The sequence below is a fragment of the Rattus norvegicus genome, chromosome 9, assembly GCF_036323735.1.
Source record: "Rattus norvegicus strain BN/NHsdMcwi chromosome 9, GRCr8, whole genome shotgun sequence".
In the NCBI taxonomy this organism is placed as follows: domain Eukaryota; kingdom Metazoa; phylum Chordata; class Mammalia; order Rodentia; family Muridae; genus Rattus; species Rattus norvegicus.
This window is the reverse complement of record NC_086027.1, coordinates 6152975-6167163: the sequence shown is the minus strand read 5'-3', so window position 1 is coordinate 6167163 and position 14189 is coordinate 6152975. Positions and strand designations below refer to the sequence as shown.

The 14189-nt window shown below is 41.1% G+C and overlaps 1 protein-coding gene across 1 annotated transcript in view; it reads right to left on the bottom strand.

Moving 5' to 3' along the window:
- Positions 1-14189, bottom strand: part of Kcnh8 (potassium voltage-gated channel subfamily H member 8) — a 439763-nt gene that overhangs the window by 15282 nt on the left and 410292 nt on the right. Inside the window, 1 exon segment of the mRNA NM_145095.2 lies at positions 13863-13939. Coding sequence (NP_659563.1) covers positions 13863-13939 — 77 coding nt within the window.

The following is a 14189-nucleotide window of genomic DNA, read 5'->3' as shown; positions in this document are numbered from 1 at the left end:
TGGAAAGAATAGGAATTCAAGGCCCATACCTAAACATAGTAAAAGCCATATACAGCAAACCAGTTGCTAACATTAAACTAAATGGAGAGAAACTTGAAGCAATCCCACTAAAATCAGGGACTAGGCAAGGCTGCCCACTCTCTCCCTACTTATTCAATATAGTACTTCAAGTTCTAACCGGAGCAATCAGACAACAAAAGGAGGTCAAGGGGATACAGATCAGAAAAGAAGAAGTCAAAATATCACCATTTGCAGATGATATGATAGTATATTTAAGTGATCCCGAAAGTTCCACCAGAGAACTTCTAAAGCTGATAAACAACTTCAGCAAAGTGGCTGGGTATAAAATTAACTCAAATAAATCAGTTGCCTTCCTCTACACAAAAGAGAAACAAGCCGGGAAAGAAATTAGGGAAATGACACCTTTCATTATAGACCCAAATAATATAAAGTACCTTGGTGTGACTTTAACCAAGCAAGTAAAAGATCTGTACAATAAGAACTTCAAGACTCTGAAGAAAGAAATTGAAGAAGACCTCAGAAGATGGAAAGATCTCCCATGCTCATGGATTGGCAGGATTAATATAGTAAAAATGGCCATTTTACCAAAAGTGATCTACAGATTCAATGCAATCCCCATCAAAATACCAATCCAATTCTTCAGAGAGTTAGACAGAGCAATTTCTAAATTCATCTGGAATAACAAAAAACCCAGGATAGCTAAAACTATCCTCCACAACAAAAGGACTTCCGGGTAATCACTATCCCTGAACTCAAGCAGTATTACAGAGCAATAGTGATAAAAACTGCATGGTATTGGTACAGAGACAGACCGATAGACCAGTGAAATAGAATTGAAGACCCGAAATGATCCCACACACCTATAGTCACTTGATTTTTGACAAAGGAGCCAAAACCATCCCATGGAAAAAAGATAGCATTTTTCAGCAAACGGTGCTGATTCAACTGGAGGTCAACATGTAGAAGAATGCAGATCGATCCATGCTTATTACCATGTACAAAGCTTAAGTCCAAGTGGATCAAGGACCTCCACATCAAACCAGATACAGTCAAACTAATAGAAGAAAAACTAGGGCAGCATCTTGAACACATGGGCACTGGATAAAATTTCCTGAACAAAACACCAATGGCTTATGCTCTAAGATCAAGAATCGACAAATGGGATCTCATAAAACTGCAAAGCTTCTGTAAGGCAAAGGACACTGTGGCTAGGACAAAACGGCAACCAACAGATTGGGAAAAGATCTTTACCAATCCTACAACAGATAGAGGCCTTATATCCAAAATATACAAAGAACTCAAGAAGTTAGATTGCAGGGAGACAAGTAACCCTATTAAAAAATCGGGTTCAGAGCTAAAGAAAGAATTCATAGCTGAGGAATGCCGAATGGCTGAGAAACACCTAAAGAAATGTTCAACATCTTTAGTCATAAGGGAAATGCAAATCAAAACAACCCTGAGATTTCACCTCACACCAGTGAGAATGGCTAAGATCAAAAACTCAGGTGACAGCAGATGCTGGCGAGGATGCGGAGAAAGAGGAACACTCCTCCATTGTTGGTGGGATTGCAGACTGGTACAACCATTCTGGAAATCAGTCTGGAGGTTCCTCAGAAAATTGGACATTGAACTGCCTGAGGATCCAGCTATACCTCTCTTGGGCATATACCCAAAAGATGCCCCAACATATAAAAAAGACACGTGCTCCACTATGTTCATCACAGCCTTATTTATGATAGCCAGAAGCTGGAAAGAACCCAGATGCCCTTCAACAGCGGAATGGATACAGAAAATGTGGTACATCTACACAATGGAATATTACTCAGCTATCAAAAACAATGACTTTATGAAATTCATAGGCAAATGGTTGGAACTGGAAAATATCATCCTGAGTGAGGTAACCCAATCACAAAAAAACACACATGGTATGCACTCATTGATAAGTGGCTATTAGCCCAAATGCTTGAATTACCCTAGATGCCTAGAATAAATGAAACTCAAGATGGATGATCAAAATGTGAATGCTTCACTCCTTCTTTAAAAGGGGAACAAGAATACCCTTGGAAGGGAATAGAGAGGCAAAGATTAAAACAGACACAGAAGGAACACCCATTCAGAGCCTGCCCCACATGTGGCCCATACATATACAGCCACCCAATTAGACAAGATGGATGAAGCAAAGAAGTGCAGGCCGACAGGAGCCGGATGTAGATCGCTCCTGAGAGACACAGCCAGAATACAGCAAACACAGAGGTGAATGCCGGCAGCAAACCACTCAACTGAGAATAGGACCCCCGTTGAAGGAATCAGAGAAAGAACTGGAAGAGCTTGAAGGGGCTCGAGACCCCTTATGAACAACAATGCCAAGCAACCAGAGCTTCCAGGGACTAAGCCACTACCTAAAGACTATACATGGACTGACCCTGGACTCTGACCTCATAGGTAGCAATGAATATCCTAGTAAGAGCACAGTGGAAGGGGAAGCCCTGGGTCCTGCTAAGACTGAACCCCCAGTGAACTAGATTGTTGAGGGGAGGGAGGCAATGGGGGGAGGATGGGGAGGGGAACACTGATAAGAAAGGGGGGGGAGGGGGATGTTTGCCCGGAAACCGGGAAAGGGAATAACACTCGAAATGTATATAAGAAGTACTCAAGTTAATAAAAAAAAGAGTAGGAATAATTTGAGATTGCAGTATTCCTCATCATGGTTCACTCAGTATGCTTACTGTCAGAAACCAAGGGGACATCAGAAAAGAAGGGGCAGAAAGAATTTTAGAGTTGGAGAGTGGAGAAGTGGTGTCTTCTTGACTGGACATGGCTGTTTTATGTATGAGTGCACAGCAGCTCTTGGTCACATTCAAGGTGAATTTACTGTTATTCTTTGAAATGGATTTAGCATCAAACTGCTCTCTAAGTTTGCCTCTCTATGTATAGAACAATACAGCTCTCAGAGTTTGTCAGATAAGTTTATTTGGGCAGTGGACAGTGGTTAGCAAAGAAACTTACAACTGGTCAAAGTTCAGAGAATAAACATGAGCAGAGCAGTAGGTCACAAATGAGACATCTGTATCATCCTCTTCACCTCCAGCACGCAGGAGCCATCAGGGAAGTGCTGGCAGCCACAGGTCATGGAAGACTCAAGAAATATAGTGTCTTTTGGGAAGATTCAAAGCTGCTGAGGACACCTGCATAAGACCTTCACAAGGTCAAGACAGCCAAAATACTCTAGCAGGGAGTTAGAAAGTGTTAACAACCTCCCTCCTAACTGGGAAGCTGTTGACAGTTAATGGCTTCTGAGTGACGGATTCTCTAAGGGTATGGCTACTGGTAGGTGGAGCGTGCTCCAGTGATTGGCCCCATACCCAGGATCATATGGAGCTGAAGGGTTATTAAATAAAAATGAGGACATTAAGTAGGGTGTAGGAGCTAGAAGTGGATCTAGAAGTTAGGGAAGAGTAGGGTAGAATATTTTCAAAATGCACTGAATGAAACTCTTAAAGAATTAATAAAAATATTTTTTAAAATTTCAGCATGGAGTGGGGAGGGGCTCAAAAAGCTCCATCACTGTGTGAGGAACTATTGGCAGTGGGTGACTCTTGGGGGCGGGAGTGTCACTGTTGTTGGCTGCGTAGCCATTGGTAGGATGATAGCATGCCTATGTACACATGTGGACAGCACCAACTGGACTCAGTTGGCTAAAAGAAACAAACACATGAGTGCATGAAGTTGGGAGAGAGATATGGATATGTGATCAGTCATTCTGGGATCAGTTGAGATTGGTATGATGAAGACTCACTGTACACTTGTATGAAAATTTCAAATAATAAAAGGATCATTAAGAAAGCATGCTGTCCTCTTTGTAGAAATAGATGTTTCTAAAGTTGACACCAAGCCTTAGACTGTCAAAGTCATCAGGAGAGAGAAAACCAAAGACGGAGGCCACTTATCTTTCCACTTTGGAACTTATTACCAAGCAAAGTAAAAAGACAGCGAAGAGCTGGGACACAGATAGACATAGTCAGCAGAATACAATTTAGAGTCCCGAAATAGCCAGGCATGGTGGTTCCCACTTGCAGTCCTCTGGGGTGGGGGAGCTAAGGCAAAGTATTACATGTTTAGAGCTCTGCTGAGTTATCTAGCAAGACCCTAACTAAAACTCTAAGCTCAGAAGTTCACTACAATGGTTAATCTTAACCATCCAGTGTCAGCTTCATGGATGGTAGAATTGCCATAGAAACAGTCCTTTGGTGTGTCTATGAGGATGTATCCAGAAGGGTTTAACTAAAAAGGAAAGACCTGTTCTACATGTGGGTGCCACTGTTCTATGGTCTGGAGTCTCTGCGTGAATAAAAGAAAAAGCAAGCTGAGCACTGGCACTTTTCTTTTCTTTCTTTTTTCTTTTTCTTTCTTTTTTTTTTTGGATTGTGGATGCAATGTGGCAACTACCTCACCCTGCTGTCATAATGCCTTGCCTTGAACTGCAAACCAAACAAACTTTCTTTCCTACCATGGTTTCTTGTCAGATATTTGGTTATAACAAAAAGAACAGTAACATATGCATTAACCTTCATATTCACAGTCCACTGATTTATGAACATACTTTTCAGACCTTTGGATTGGGAAGACTGTTTTAAACCATGGTGCTATGAAAACTAAATATTTATATACAAATGAGGCTAAATGAACAACTCATATAATATGTACAACTCAAAATTGATTAAAGGTACAAACACAAAGATTATTACAGTATAAAATTCCTAGAATAAAACAGAGGAATAAACACTCATTACACTGAATTTCTCACAGATATCATCCCCAAAAGCACAAGAAGAAAAATGAAGAGAGCTTGCTTGTCTCTAAATTTAATTCTCATATGCTTTAAGGAACACCATCAAGAAAGTCAAGTTTGATCTACAAAATGAGAAGAGAAAAGTGAAAATCATATGTTTCATAAGGGACTTGGTTCTATAATATATAAAAAATTCTTAGAAACCAATGACAAAAGGACAACCCAATTGAAAATGGGGAAAAGATGAAAGGGTCAGTTCTACAAAGAAGATAGATAAATGACTGAAAACCAGTTAAAAGCTTTCAGGGAGTTCTTTTTTTATTGGGTATTTTATTTATTTACATTTCAAATGTTATCTCCTTTCCCAGTTTCCCCTCAGGAATCCCCATATCCTATCCCCCTTCCCCTACTTTTATGAGGGTGCTCCTCCTCCCACTCACCCATACTGCCACCTCACTACCCTGGCATTCCCCTACACTGGGGAATGGAGCCCTCACAGGACCAAGGGCCTCTCCTCCTAATGATGCCAGACAATGCCATCCTCTGCTACATATGCAGCTGGAGCCATGGGTCCCTCCATGTGTACTCTTTGGTTGGTGGTTTAGTTCCTGGGAGCTCTGGGGGAGTCTAGTTGGTTGATATTGTTGTTCTTCCTATAGGGTTGTAAACTCCTTCAGTTCCTTCAGTCCTTTTTTTAACTCCTCCATTGGGGTCCCTGTGCTCAGTCCAATGATTAGCTGTGAGCATCCGCCTCTCTGTGGAACCAGTATCTAGTTCTCATACATAAAGAAGCCGCTATAATTCACAGATGGTGTTTACATTCTCTATATAGTCTTAAGTTCACATGTGGACTCGTATTGCAGATTTTATTACCCTCTAATAGAAGAACAGGATGAGATTAGAAAAGACAAACTCCTTGTTGAAGTAACAGAATATGGACCTAAGCAGTGGTTCTCTGTAGGACAGCTTTGCCTTTCAGCAGTGTTTTTGTGTTGAGCTCACTACACGAAGCAGTTTTTCTTTAAACCTTTTGCAATAATGTCTTTCTGGGTCATCCAGAATTGAGAAACTACAGCACATGTGCCATTTACCCACAAACCTCTTCAGAAATGGAGTGTGTGACTCTCACCATCCACGGCCCCTGAAGTGTCTTTTCATTGTTATTGTCAAAGACTTTTCTTAGAGTCACAGCTTTACTGTACTATAAAGCATGGGCACAACATCTAAAGCAGGCCGATATTGGTGGATGCCCTACATCTCTAAAATTCCCTCACATGTGCTGGGAATGTGGGTTAATATCGATGTTATATCTTCTCTGACTTTTTAAATGTATTTCAGTAGTTTATTATGAAAATTATGAAATGTATATAATATGTAACAATTCCATATGTATGAATTATGCATAAATATTTAATTTATTATATTGCATTTTATGTGTGCATGCATATATATGTGTGTGCATGTGTGTGTGTGTGTGCACGAGTACACATGCATGTATCTGAAGAAGGTAGAAGATGGCTCCCTGGGAGTACAGTTACAGAAGGCTATAAACTGCCTGTCATGGGTGCTGGGAACTGAGTTCAACAACTCAGGTCCTCTGGAAGAGGATAGGTGCTCTTAACCACTGACATTGCTTTAGACGCTATATGTTAAATCTTTGAGCAGATATCAGAACTGGGATTCATGAATGCTCCCACAGTGCACCCAGTACCTGTAGAATGCATCTCAGTCTTGGTCATACTGTTGTCTGGCATTTCAGTAATAAATTCCAGAGTCAGGCAGTTGATTCCACATTTACTACCTGTGTGTTTCCTGCTAGATAGTAACTGAAGAAAGTATAAAGTAAGAGGAAAGCAATCAACTGATGTGGAAAGTAGGATACTCAAAATCCAACATTAGGCTTTGATTTGTTTGGATTTTGTCCCTATGTCAATGACATGGCTTTGTGGGAGGTGTAGGAAAAACATACCAGTAGATGTAGTAGGCTTTAAGGAGTAGCTGCACATTCTGAAGCCACTTCTTAGTGGCTTTTAATGTACTTCACACAGGGTCAAGGCTATATAAATGAAATTAGGTGTAAAGGGTAAAGTTGTTTGTGTCTTGTTTTGTTTAAGCTACAATTGTGAGGAAATCGGATATTTTATTATAAGGAAAATCTAATATTTAGAAGATGATTAAGCCACTCATAATTTTATCTTAGCCTTCTTCCGTCAATGCATATTTATGAATGTTTCTTAGTAGAACAATAACACATGTGTCACACTGTTAGGATCCTTTATTTTGAAAATGGATCTCTGTTTCCATAGACTGCTGGATTACATTGTCAAAAGAAAATCATACAGTGATCAGTTCTACAGCCTGACTTGGACAAGTGTCCACCCACACTTAAAAGAGACAAGCTTCCTTTCTCAAGGACAGTAGCTGAATCAAAATTTAGTTAAGAAAAAGACCAATAATTGGCAGGATTAATACAGTAAAAGTAGCCATTTTGCAAAAAGGAACCTACAGATTCAATACAATCCCCATCAAAATTAGAACCCTTCTTCATAGAGTTAGAAAGAGCAATTTACAAATTCATTTGGAATAACAACAACAACCAACCAACCAAACAAACAAAACCCCAGGATAGTGAAAACTAACCTCAACCATAAAAGAACTTCTGGGGGAATCACCATGCCTGACCTCAAGCTGTATTACAGAGCAATAGTGATAAAAACTGGATGGTATTAGTATTGAAACAGCCAGGTAGATGAAAGGAATAGAATTGAAGACCCAGAAATGAACCCACACACCTATAGTCACTTGATCTTTGACAAAGGAGCTAAAACCATCCAGTGGAAAAAAGATAGCATTTTCAACAAATGGTGCTTTTTCAACTGGAGGTCAGCATGTAGAAGAATGCAGATCAATCCATGCTTATCACCCTGTACAAAGATTAAGTCCAACTGGATCAAGGACCTTCACATAAAACCAGACACATTCAAATTAATAGAAGAAAAGAGCCTCGAACACATGGGCACTGGGGAAAATTTCCTTAACAAAACACTAAGGGCTTATGCTCTAAGATCAAGCATTGACAAATGGGATCTCATAAAACTGCAAAGCTTCTGTAAGGCAAAGGACACTGTGGTTAGGACATAATGGCAACCAACAGATTGGGAAAAGATCTTTACCAATCCTACAACTGATGGAGGGCTTATATCCAAAATATACAAAGAACTCAAGAAGTTAGACTGCAGGGAGACAAATAACCCTATTAAAAATGGGGTTCAGAGCTAAACAAATAATTCTCAGCTGAGGAATATTGAATGACTGAGAAGTACCTAAAGAAATGTTCATTAGCCTTCCTCTACTCAAAGGATAAACAGGATGAGAAAGAAATTAAGGAAATGACACCCTTTACAATAGTCCAAAATAATATAAAATATCTTGATGTGATTTTAACCAAGCAAGTGAAATATATGTATGACAAGAACTTCAAATCTCTGAAGAAAGAAATTGAGGAAGATCTCAGAAGATGGAAAGATCTCCCATGCTCATGGTTGGCAGGATTAATATAGTAAAAATGGCCATTTTGCCAAACACAATCTACAGATTCAGTGCAATCCCCACCAAAATTAAGAACTCAAAAAGTTAGACTCCAAATAACCCCATTAAAAATGGTGTATGGAGTTAAATGAAACATTCTCACCTTATCGAATGGCTAAAAAGCACCTAAAGAAATGTTCAACATCCTTAGTCATCAGGGAAATGCAAATCAAAACAACCCTGAGATTCCACCTCATCCCAGTCAGAATGGCTAAGATCAAAAACTCAGGCGACAGCAAATGCTGGCGAGGATGTGGAGAAAGAGGAACACTCTTCCATTGTTGGTGGGATTGCACACTGGTACAACCATTCTGGAAATCAGTCTGGAGGTTCCTCAGAAAATTGGACATTGAACTGCCTGAGGATCCAGCTATACCTCTCTTGGGTATATACCCAAAAGATGCCCCAACATATAAAAAAGACACGTGCTCCACTATGTTCATCACAGCCTTATTTATAATAGCCAGAAGCTGGAAAGAACCCAGATGCCCTTCAACAGAGGAATGGATTAAAAAAATGTGGTTCATCTACACAATGGAGTACTAATCAGTTATCAAAAACAATGACTTCATGAAATTCATAGGCAAATGGAATGAATTAGAAAATATCATCCTGAGTGAGGAAACCCAATCACAGAAAAACACACTTGGTATGCGCTCATTGATAAGTGGATATTAGTCCAAAAGCTCGAATTACCCAAGATACAATCCACAGACCACAGACAGCTCAAGAAGAAGGATGACAAAAATGTGGATGTTCCCACTCCTTCTTGAAAGGGGAAAAAAATCCATAGGAGGAGATATGGAAGCAAAGTTTAGAGCAGTGAATGAAGGAATGGCCATTCAGAACCTGCCCTACATGTGGCCCATATATATACAGCCACCAAAACTAGATAAGATTGATGAAGCTAAAAAGTGCATGCTGAAAGGGACTGGATATAGATCTCTCCTGAGAGACACATCCGGAGCATGTCCAATACAGTGGTCAGTGCTAGCAGCAAATCACTGAACTGAGAACAGGACTCCATTTAGGGGGATTAGACGAAGGATTGAAAGACGAAGGATTGAAGGGGCTTGCAACCCCATAAGAACAACAGTGCCAACCAACCAGAGCTCCCAGGGACTAAACCACTACCGAAAGACTATACATGGACTGACCCAGGGCTCCAACTGCATATGTAGCAGAGAATAGCCTTGTTGGGGCACCAGTGAAAGGGGAAAACCTTGGTCTTGCCAAGGTTGGACCCCTAGTGCAGGGGAATGTCGGGGAGGGGGTGGTAAGAGAGGTGGAGGGGGGAACACCCATGTAGGGTGGGGATGCGGGCTTATGGACAGTAAGCCTGGAAAGGGAATACCATTTGAAATGTAAGTAAAGAAATGTATTTGGGGGCTGGAGAGATGGCTCAGCAGTTAAGAGCACTGACTGCTCTTCCAGAGGTCCTGAGTTCAATTCCCAGCAACCACATAGTAGCTCAGAACCATCTTTAATGAGATCTGATGCCCTCTTCTGGTGTGTCTGAAGACAGAGACAGTGTCCTCATCATTTTTAAAAAGAAATATATTTAATAAAAAAAATAAAAAAGAAAGAAATGTTCAACATTCTTAGTCATCAGGGAAATGCAAATCAAAACAACCCTGAGATTTCACCTCATACCATTCAGAATGGCTAAGATCAAAACTCAGGTGACAACAGATGCTGGTGAAGATGTGGAGAAAGAGGAACACTCCAAATTTGTGTTTGTCGGGTTGCAAACTGGTACAATCATTCTGGAAATAAGTCTGGAGGTTACTTATAAAATTAGACATTGCACTACCTGAGGGCTCAGCTATCCCTCTCCTGGGCGTATACCCAAATGATGCACAAACATACAACAAGGACACATGCTTCACTATATTCATAGCAGCCTTATTTATAATAGCCAGAAGGTGGAAAGAACCCAGATGCCCTTCAACAGAGGAATGGATACAGAAAATGTGGTACATCTACACAATGGAATATTACTCAGCTATCAAAACATTGACTTCATGAAATTCATAGGCAAATGGATGGAACTAGAAAATATCATCCTGAGTTAGGAACCCAATCACAAAAAAAACACACATGGTATACACTCACTGATAAGTGGATATTAGCCCAAAAGTTCGAATTACTCAAGATAAAATCCATAGACCATATGAAGCTCAAGAAGAAGGCTGACCAAAGTGTGGATGCTTCAGTCCTCCTTAAAAGAGGGAACAAAAATATTCATAGGAGGAGATATGGAGACAAAGTTTGGAGCAGAGACGGAAGGAATTGCCATTCGGAGCCTGCCCCACCTGGGTATACAGCATCTGTCTGTCTGTCTATGTCTGTCTGTCTGTCTGTCTGTCTCTCTCTCTCTCTCTCTCTCCACACACACACACACACACACACACACACACACACACACACAGAAACAGAGCCACCAAAACTAGATGATATTGATGAAGCCAAGAAGTTCATGCTGTAAGGAACCTTATATAGCTGTCTCCTGAGAGGCTCACCCAGAGCATGACAAATACAGAGGCGAATGCTAGCAGCAAACCATTGAATTGAGAATGGGATCCCCATTTGAGGAATTAGAGAAATGATTGAAGGAGCTGAAGGGGCTTGCAGCCCCATAAAAACAATAATACTGACCAACCCGAGGTCCCAGGGACTAAACCACTACCCAAAGACTACACATGGACAGACCCATGGCTCCAGCTGCATATGTAGCAGAGGATAGCCTTGTTGGGCACCAATGGGAGGAGAAATCCTTGGTCCTGCCAAGGCTGGACACCACAATGCAGGGGAATGTCAGGGGAGTTGGAAGGGGCATGGTTAGGGAAGGGGGACAAATCTATGGAAGAAGGGGAGGGGGGTGGGATGGGGGCTTATGGCTGGGAATCTGCGAAAGGGAATAACATTTGAAATGTAAATAAAAAATATCCAATAAAAAAGAAAAAAAAAGAAACAGACCAATATCTTTTTAGATTTCTGAAGTGTTTGTGTCAAATGGGAGTGGGAGGAATAACAATGGAATTATGGGTGGTTTGAGCTAGGGTAATAGCTGAAGAGTAATGTCTCAAAAGAAGGCTAATGTGAAAATTACCAAGAAGACATCTATCTGTTTTTTCCCCATTTAAAAACATTGTATTTTAAAATCTTTTTTGTCCAGCATGCATGTATACCCATGTACTGCATATGCTGGTGCCCACAGAGTCTGGACAAGGCCCTGGATCCTCGGGGACTTAAGTTGCAGGTGGTTGTAAGCTGCCCTGTGGGTGTTGGGAACCTGGGTCCTCTACAAGAGCAGCCATCTCTCCAGTCCCTTCTGTATTTTTCGATGGGAGGTTATTTGGGTGATCTAGTGTTTGAACTAATCATTATGATTTAAGAACTGTCAATCCTGCTACTGGGTTCTCTAGTAGTGACATCTTGTTTTTTTTCTCCTGGAATTTATATCCCTCCTGTTAGTCCTGGTCTGACTTCTGAAACAGAAGAATGAAGGAAGAGACAGCAGCTGAGTACAAATCTTCACTAACAGAGCGCAGATTTAGGAGAACGCTGGGTTGCCCAAGCTGTACCATATGTTGTGGTACTACAGACTCTGGCAGGTTGTGTGATCAGATGAATTTCACTTATAAAGTCCTCATGAGTACATTAGTACTAGCTGATTCTCTCTCATGACGGCATGTGAGTTCAAACTTCAGTCTGGAAGGGGACTCCCTTACTCTCTGCCTCTCCACAGGTCCTTCCCATGGTCTAAAGGAATCCAGAGCTTCCTACATTTTTTCCCTGAGAGAGTCTGTCAAGACTGCTCTGTAGCTAGGCCTATGACAAGCCTCAGCCTTCTTTTCCTTGTTACTGGGATGATCATTTTTGAGTTGTCCCCTGCGATTTCCCAGAGGTTCTCGAAACCCTGACCTCTAATCACCTTGTTAGTATGTATTTACTCTTCACCTTTCAGCTTTTCTCTTCTCTGCTTACCCACCAAGCTTCATAGGTTTCTTCCGAAATGATTATTTGCGTCTAAAGTGCCCCAGAATATGTTTTAGACTACTGTTATTTGGGGAAAGCAATTAAAACTGAAGCAGCAACCAAGAAGCTATCTTATTCTCTGTAAATGAAGAGAAAAGCAAATCTTATCAAAACAGAGAGGAGGCCCAAGTTTTTCCAAGGCAGGATGACCTAGATGAAGTGTAAGTCTGACGGAGAGGCATTACTGGGGAGACAAAACAGATAAGAAATGTAACTTTTGGTGATGGCTAACCCAACACTTACTGGATCAAATATTTTAAAATATATTTTATGATACATAAATATATCTTAATAAAGTTGTTGGAAAAGTTACTTTTCTCATGTGGACAATCCTAAGATTCAGAGAGATCAAGTTCCAATGTTATGTAGCAAATATGTAGTGGAGAAAAATCAGAACTTAGGCCAAAATCACTCATAAATCCCATTCTCCTGGGGATTAACAATCTTACTTTAACTGGCTGAAAACTGAAGAACATCTGTCAAATACAATCTTTGCTCAGAATAGATCTTACATTGTAAAAAAAAAAAAAGAAAAGAAAAAGTTGTCATGTACTGTTAAAGTTGTGGAAAGTGCACTGTACCAGCAACAAGGCTTTGTCTGGTGCCAGACTCAAGCACATTCACATCGAGTGGCCCTAAAAGTCCCATTCCTGAGGTAGGCAGGACCCTGAGTCTGTGACAGAAAGAGGGGAAAACAGCAAACAGACAAAGACATTGAAAATGTACCTTGCAGAGCAACTAGAAATAACTTATTCTTGAGAGAAGTTACTATTACAGGAACACCCACAGTGGGAACAGGAAGCCCGGTACTCATCCACGGACAGACCTCCTGCTCTGCATGGGTCCCTTAGTGGGCGCTCCACCCAGCTGCTCGACAAGTCTTCCCTAGTGGATGCATTTCTGCTGGGTGTTGTAAACGCTAATTCCATGAAGGTGCTTCTGCCTCTTGTCCCACTGTGGCTATTCCACTTGTCTCTGCTGAGTGTTGTAAGGGTCTGAGGTTATCATATTGTGCTACCTGTCTGCTGCTTCTGTTTGTCTGCTGCTTGGTGTCTGTCCTTTTACTTCATGTTCAACAAACTCACTCACTGAAAACTGAAAAGTGTGGATGTTTAGACCATTTTCCAGACAGGACAGAATGCTGTCACTAGTTATAAAATGACCATATATTTTCAGCTTACTTTATTTACTTAGGTCATTTCATTTATTTCCACCATGGGTCAAAGGTCAGGCATTACTGTTCCCTACCTACATTCAGGGAATGGAACTTTCAGGTGCATTACATAAAGGGTCAAAAGTCCCAGGGCTCTGTGAGGTTCAGGTGATTTCTCTTCACGGACACAAGCTGGTTCTTATATCACACTGCTTCTGTTGAAGGTAGAATTTCCCTCCCCTTTGCCCATCCATCCCACTCTCCCCGTACCTCACTGTTGAGCTTGTTTATCTGCTGCTTGGTTTCTTCAGCCTTGATGAACAGAAACGCAGCTCCAATCTCTGATTCTGAAAAGCGACACACAGAGAGTGAGCCCTTCTGAATGAAATGTACACTGAGTATTCAAGCTTCGGGGGAGATGCTGTGTTGGAGGAAGGCCAAGCTGTCGCTTCAAACTTCCTGCTGCCTGAGCTCTATGGCTTCTTTCGCCCCAGGTTCAGATAAACCTCTTTTCCTTCTTTGGATGGCACCTGCTGTGTCCTTAGGGGCCAGCATCACAGCATGGTGATTGGTGTTCACACTGACTGCATGGGTCCC